General features: G+C 40.3%; 1 protein-coding gene across 1 annotated transcript in view; it reads right to left on the bottom strand.

The window, feature by feature from the left end:
* The window catches only part of slc23a1 (solute carrier family 23 member 1), a 170,606-nt gene extending 163,648 nt beyond the window's left edge, over positions 1-6,958 (bottom strand). Inside the window, exon 1 of the mRNA XM_072264450.1 lies at positions 6,824-6,958. Within this exon, the coding sequence (XP_072120551.1) occupies positions 6,824-6,856 (33 nt within the window). The 5' untranslated portion in view covers positions 6,857-6,958. The remainder of the gene's footprint in view (positions 1-6,823) is intronic.
* Between the last annotated feature and the right edge of the window lie 1,241 nt (positions 6,959-8,199).

The raw sequence follows: 8,199 nt of genomic DNA on the forward strand, positions 1-8,199 counted from the left end.
TAAAGAACCATGACACTTAGTTCCCGTCTCCAGCGTTTTTATTAATAATATAGTTGTGTAAACAGGCCACATACACAACAGACAGTAAGCATTTCAGTAAGCTCTGGGCTTCTGCATTGAATAATATGTCAATTCAAATGGTACGAACTGCCAGCATTTATCATCATGAAATATCCCTGTATGACAACTAATTGAGTATCAAACCATTCAAACATGATCCACACAAAGTTCTACTGAAGCTTAACATAAAACTTCTCTACTTTTTAAATTTATTCTTCCCAGAGATACTACCCCATACTTGCTTTTGTTTTTGTTATTGACTTGTGTTACAACATTTAAATGTTGTATGCATTTAACTCCCATGTCCATTTGCTCCTCTGCATCTCTCTGTTTTTCTCCAAATTACTACTCAAAGATGCAATACCTCAGAGTTATCTAGTATCTAAGAATATCAATAACTGTGGCGCTTCTCTCCCTGATGAACTTGACGTATTCTATGCAAGATTCGAACAGAAGAGAAGCATCCCGCTCCCTCCGGATGAACCAGACCTGCTGGCATCGAGATTCATCATCACCGAGGAGGACATTAGAAGAGCCTTCCTGAAGATAAATCTAAGGAAGGCGACGGGCACAGATGGCGTCCGGGACGGGTTCTCCGGGCCTGTGCAAGCAAGCTAGCTGGAGTGTGGCATGCCTGAATGACTATCGACCTGTGGCTCTGACATCAATTGCTATGAAGTGCTTCGAGCAATTGTTTATAGTACACATCAACCACAGCCTACCGGTCAACCTCGACGCTTTGCAATTCGCCTACTAGAGCAACAGGTCAATGACAGATGCCATCTCTCTGGCCCTACATTCCTCCTTAGATCAAATGGAGAATAAAGACGCATACATAAGGCTCCTTTTAATTGACTACAGCTCTGCCTTTAATACCATCATGCCAAATAAACTTATTCCTAAGCTCCGGAACCTGGGCCTGCAGCTGGATCTTCAACTTCCTAACAGACAGGACCCAGGCTGTAAAAATAGGGGACAAGCTCTCCTCTACAATCACTCTGAGCACCGGTGCCCCACAAGGCTGTGTACTCAGCCCCCTGCTGTACTCACTGTACACCCATGATTGTTTAGCCAAGTTTCCATCGAACTCAATATATGAGTTTGCTGATGACACAACAATTGTAGGCCGTATCTCGGGTAATGATGAGTTTGAGTACAGAGGGGAAATTAAGAACCTGGTGGCATGGTTCGAAGACAATAACCAATCCTTCAATGTCAGCAAGACGAAGGAATGGGTTGTTGACTTCAGAAGGAGTAGCGGACCGCACGACCCAATTTACATCGGTGGTGCGCAAGTGGAACAGGTGAAAAGCTTTAAGTTCCTCGGGGTCAATACAGGTTTTCCCCGCCATCCGAAGGTAGAGCGTTCCTATGAAACGGTTCGTAAGCCGAAATGTCGTAAAGCGAAGAAGCAATTACCATTTATTTATATGGGAAAATTTTGTGAGTGTTCGCAGACCCAAAAATAACCTACCAAATCATGCCAAATAACACATAAAACCTAAAATAACAGTAACATATAGTAAAAACAAGAATGATATGATAAATACACAGCCTATATAAAGCAGAAATACTTTTCCACAATTATTACTGAACTGTTCTCCGGAGCGAAAATCTCATGCAAGCGCCGTCGGCAGAAAATCTCACCAAGCGCTGTTGGCAAAAACACTCTCTCCAGTAACCTTTAAGCTATGAAGCTGCCAAATCATACCAAATAACACATAAAAATACACAGCCGATATAAAGTGGAAATAATGTATGTACAGTGTAGTATCACTCACCGGAATCGGGACAGCACGAGCACACTGATGATGGTGTGTTAGACTGAGTTGTCGGAGATTGGGTGGTGCAGTGGCCCCCCACCCTCCAGTCCGCTGAGCGATACGTTGCCGCAAAGAACGCAGGGGTCCAGCGGTAGCCCGAAGGTACATGGCACATATTTAAGTAAAAAGCTGAAACAAACATGCTAATTAATTAGGTGCCGCCCGTAATTGTCGGTCCAGATCAGTGCCGATTTCCGATTGCGTCGTCTCTGATCTGGGCCGACAATTACATGTCGGCGGCACCTAATTAACTAGCATGCTTATTTCGGCTTTTTTCTTAAAGATGTGCTGTGTGCGTCCCGGCTACCGTTGCATTTTCCGTGAATCAGTATCTCTCCGTGGCCTGGGGGTTGGGGTGGTGGGACACTGGGGTGTCATCTCGTCGCCTGTTTCCATTAGAGCAGGCAGCTCACCTTCTTCTATCTCTGCCCGCCTCGATGTCGAAGGTCGAGGTTCGTCATCTGCTGTGGCTGATGTGGAAGGCTTGCTTGACTGCTGAGCCTCGCGTATTTTTCTATCACACAGTTCTTTAATAAGGACTCAAACCATCCTGCAAATATCCCCTAAACCTATGTACCCTTTCAAAACTAAAGTCGTACTTTATCATTACTCATTCGGTTTTGATTATTATCCTTTTTTCTTCCAATTGCATCAGCTCTTTATCTGTCAGTTCTTGGTGAGGGGATGCCGAAACCTCTTCAACATCACCTTCGTCAACTTCCACAAGCCAAACTTACGTTGTCCTTACTTCGTTCACCACGATCAAAACGCATAATTATGTCTAGTTTTACTGTCAGTGTAACACCCTTACGAGCTCTTTCAGGCTTTTCCGATACCATAAAACTCATCTTGCAAACGGCTGCTCACAGGCTCGTGTTTAAGAAATGCCGGCGAGAATCCGGGGGAGAGCGGCTGCTTGGGGCGCGCTGCCTATTATCGCGTGCTGAATTTTTTTTTCGTAACAGTGAAAACACCTTCTGAAAGCGAAAATAGGGTACTAATGTAGGTCTTTCGTAACAGTGAGGTTTCGTAAAGCGAATGTTCGAAAAAAGGGGGACACCTGTATCACAAATTACCTGACTTGGTCCAACCAAGCAGAGTCCACTGCCAAGAAGGCTCACCAGCGCCTATACTTCCTGAGAAAACTGAAGAAATTTGGCCTGTCCCCTAAAACCCTCACTAATTTTTATAGATGCACCGTAGAAAGCATTCTTCTAGGGTGCATCACAACCTGGTATGGAAGTTGTCCTGTCCAAGACCAGAAGAAGCTACAGAAGATCGTGAACATGGCACAGCACATCACGCAAACCAATCTTCCATCCTTGGACTCACTTTACACCGCACGCTGTCGGAGCAGTGCTGCCAGGATAATCAAGGATATGACCCACCCAGCCAACACACCTTTCTTCCCTCTTCCCTCCAGGAGAAGGCTCAGGAGCTTGAAGACTCGTACGACCAGATTTGGGAACAGTTTCTTTCCAACTGTGATAAGACTGCTGAAAGGATCCTGACCCGGATCTGGGCCGTACCCTCCAAATATCCAGACCTGCCTCTCGTTTTATTTTGCACTACCTTACTTTCCATTTTTCTATTTTCTATTTATGTTTTGTAATTTAAATTTTTAATATTTACTATCAATTTGTAATCCAGGGAGCGGGAAGCGCAGAATCAAATATCGCTGTGATGATTGTACATTCCAGTATCAATTGTTTGGCGACAATAAAGTATAAAGTAAAGTATCTTGATAATCATTTATCAATTATTTGTATATTCTTTAACAGGACTGATAATATTATGTAATGTGATACTAACAGCCACCATCAGCCTCCTATCCTTCCCACCCCATAAATCAACATCTTTTATCATATCAGTTGTGAACAAGAGCATGGAACTGAACAAGTTTAAGGTCTAGGCCAGACTTATTTCAGAATTGAGTAGGCAGACATTCAACCTTGCGAACATGTTATTGCTCCTGTTAATTAGTTGTTTCAAGTCCAAGCAATACATGTTTGCTAACTCAGACTATGTAATCAATCTCTAGTTCTGCAATCATCTGGCTTGTCATCAAAATAATCAGTAACTATAAATCAACAACACTGTAAATTTGTTCCATGGAGGTTTGCCATATGAAGGTGCACAATTTAAAAACAGACCCACAGCTTCAAAGTTTAAAATTGTAATACTTTTTGAACCAGCTCAGTAGCACACACTATCTTAGTAACTTACAGTTATCGAAGTAACCATAACCAACAGAAATTGACCTAGGTTTATTACTAAACTCTGGTGTGCACCTAAAATGAGTTTCACTTCCATCTTTCACAATGCATAGGGAACAAAAAGCCTTTTTTGTCCAGCACAGTTGCCAGTCACCTCGTAACCTGATTATCATTCTCTTTCCTTCATTCCTTTACATGACCACAACCATCCATCACATTAACTATAAGCCAATTTTGGCTTTAATTCGAGTATTTCGGAACTTCTATGAAACTAGTTTTTGAGTTTTCGTTCAATTAAAGTCTAAAGTTTAATAGTGTGAATCCAATTATTAACAAAAATAACAAGTGTTTACATTAGTCATAGTCATAGTCATACTTTATTGATCCCGGGGGAAATTGTATTAAAGTAACTTCCGCCACCTCCAACGGGATCCCACCACTAAGCACATCTTTCCCTCCCTCCCTCTCTCTGCATTCCGCAGGGATCGCTCCCTACACAACTCCCTTGTCCATTCGTCCCCCCCATCCCTCCCCACCGATGTCCCTCCTGGCACTTATCCGTGTAAGCGGAACAAGTGCTACACATGCCCTTACACTTCCTCCCTTACCACCATTCAGGGCCCCAAACAGTCCTTCCAGGTGAGGCAACACTTCACCTGTGAGTCGACTGGGGTGATATACTGCGTCCGGTGCTCCCGATGTGGCCTTTTATATATTGGCGAGACCCGACACAGACTGGGAGACCGCTTTGCTGAACATCTACGCTCTGTCCGCCAGAGAAAGCAGGATCTCCCAGTGGCCACACATTTTAATTCCACATCCCATTCCCATTCTGACATGTCTATCCACGGCCTCCTCTACTGTAAAGATGAAGCCACACTCAGGTTGGAGGAACAACACCTTATATTCCGTCTGGGTAGCCTCCAACCTGATGGCATGAACATCGACTTCTCTAACTTCCGCTAAGGCCCCACCTCCCCCTCGTACCCCATCTGTTACTCATTTTTATGCACACATTCTTTCTCTCATTCTCCTTTTTCTCCCTCTGTCCCTCTGAATATACCTTTTGCCCATCCTCTGGGTCCCCCCCCCCCTTGTCTTTCTTCCCGGACCTCCTGTCCCATGATCCTCTCGTGTCCCCTTTTGCCTATCACCTGTCCAGCTCTTGGCTCCATCCCTCCCCCTCCTGTCTTCTCCTATCATTTTGGATCTCCCCCTCCCCCTCCAACTTTCAAATCCCTTACTCACTCTTCCTTCAGTTAGTCCTGACGAAGGGTCTCAGCCTGAAACGTCGACTGCACCTCTTCCTACAGATGCTGCCTGGCCTGCTGCGTTCACCAGCAACTTTGATGTGTGTTGCTTGTATTAAAGTATGTAGGTTTTCAGTAAATAAACCTAGGAAATTCATCTTCTAACACAGCCCAGATTTTGACATCACTGGCAGAAGTTTATTTAACTTGAACTTGTACATTAACTTCATATAGATGATTGTGCTGGAATCTACTGAGAGTTAAAAAGCCAAGATAATACAGCAGTTCCTAAAGGTATCTACGATTTATTTGACTAGGGAACACTGCTGCACATCCTTAATCAGTCAGACTGTAGAAACTATATTGATTCCCATAGACTTTGTTTCAGCATTCATAAATTAAAACGGTCAACAATGCTAGATCATACAGAAAAAGATGAAATAAATAGAAAGGCAAAGACAAAATAATGATTAAAGTGGCATAGAAAACATTATTTTTTAATGTAAAGGAAAATACTTGCAACAACTGATATTAAGTGATTGAGAAGGATTTATTACTATATTAAATACTATATTACTGTAGGATTTATTACTATATTAAAATTTTACCTAGGAAGGTTTTTGAGTATAGTCAGTATTTATCACCTAGAATTAGCAATTCTGTCCTGTTCTAAATTGTTCAGTAGAAAATGTCTTACCAAGGTAATCATTTGGTTGCAATATCTAGAGAAACAAAGCAACTTTATTGCAGCTTCTTAATGATTGCTTATGTATTAAAGTTGCTGCCCCGTTTCCTCATTAATTTTTATGGGTTTTGGTGTCTTCGCTGCTATCTTCAGTGTAAAATCTGGGGTTAAATTTGTTTAATTTTTACTAATGTTGACAAAATAGATAAGGCACCATTAGTCCTTAAAATAGGGAACTACTTAAACCTTCAGTCATTTTGATTGCTATGTTAAGTTAATCCATGAGAATTACTTTGTATATTTAATATTTTTTTCAAACTAAACACTTAATTGTGAAAGATGTGAGAAAATTCAAGCACTTGAAAAATGTAATGAAAAACAAAATAGTCTTAAATAATTGACGTGTGGCAACAAGATGATTTCCGCTAAGTAGGAATCTATACATCCTTTTGAACCACAGCAGCAAAGATTTATCTTTTCTTTTTCTGTGTCTATAAAATGTGATAGTAATGAGCTCTGACAATCTAAATTGTTTCCATTAGAAATAAGTATTGATCTTCCAGTTACAGTTTCACACTCAAGGTCATAAATTACCTTGTCTTTTTTAAACCTGGAATTTTGAAATTGCATTTAACTTCAAGTTATTTTTCAATGTAACAGGCATAATACATATTTGTAATTCTAAAGGCACCAGATCTGAAATTTCTAAGTTTACACATGACTCATCAATCTTAATTGTATTTCTAAACAACTTAACCAAATTCATCATAAAACTTTCAAGTATTTTACCTTTTGTTGACTTGTTTCTGAAATATTTTTCATTTTCTTATTTAATCTCTATCCTTCTCAAAATGAAACACAAATAAAGTCACAAAGGGACCACTAGGTTTCACTTGAAAGTCTGGAAACATTGACTCTTCAAGTCACTTGTCAGCACACTCAATAATAAGAAGGAATGAGTAAGTTAATGATTTTTGAAATAGTGTGAAGGACTTTAACCGACGGACTGGGAGGTCTTGTACAACAAAGTGAAACTATAACCAAAATTATCTTTGGATAAGTCTTTTATCACAAAGATATGCATCAACTGCACTCTGTGTAGCTGATGCACATATTTATGGCCACATTAGGCCTTTTTTTGTGTTCAAGAAATTACAAGCTAAAGAAGCACAACTACCTTTACTGGTTCCTGAAATATGCATACGATTTTTTGCCCTTATCACTCATTATGGAATATAAAAAGAATTTTTAAAAGACTAGAATTTGGTAAGATAAGGATATAGTATTTATTTCTGACAGATGCAAGGTGGTGCACTCTGGGAGGATTAATAAGGGTAGGACACAAGCAATGAATGGTAGAGTTCAAGAGAATCGAAGGGTCAGAGAGACCTTCATGTACGTGTGCAAGTGAAGGTGGTAGTACAGGTAGACAAGGTGGAGAAGAAAGCAGATGCTTCCCTTCTTTAGTCAAGACATAAATTAGAAGAACAGAAAGGTTAAACTACAACGTTATAAAACAATGGTTCAACAACATTGACAGTACTCTGCAGTACTGTGTACATTGTAGGAAAGATATAAAACACTGATTGGGATTACACTGAGAGGGATCAGTTACTTAGGAAAATGCAATGTTTGAACACTTAATTCACGGAGTAAAGGCCTTTCACTCCCAATGGACCTGTGATAGGAATCATTTGAGAGTCAGACATTTTATTTCTTTATAATTTTGAGATAATTCTCCTTACTAACTAGTAAACTGAGTTTTTCACCTAATATTTGATCAACTATACCAGTCTGCTATGTAATTAATTTATAATTACAATGAAGAAACTGTTAAAATTCAGGTGTTGGTCTATGCTCTTTTGACATCAGGATGGTTATTAATCCTTCTGACATTTATCAGTGATGTAACAGCTGGATATGTCAGCTATATCAAGAATATCAACCAATTGCTTTTTATGACACTATATTCGTCAGCTTCGATCCTACAGATTCAGTTTGAAAACTCAATGATAACTTTAGACTTTTATCCCTGAAAAACTTTAATTCCTGTGACCCTTAATCCCATTCTAAGCTTCTGTTCCTCAGTATTCCAAAATGTTGGCGTGAAAGCTGCACTGAAACTTAAAACACAGGAGCTTCTGTAAGAATTGAAATTATGTTCT

This window comes from Mobula birostris, chromosome 7 (assembly GCF_030028105.1).
Source record: "Mobula birostris isolate sMobBir1 chromosome 7, sMobBir1.hap1, whole genome shotgun sequence".
NCBI lineage: Eukaryota > Metazoa > Chordata > Chondrichthyes > Myliobatiformes > Myliobatidae > Mobula > Mobula birostris.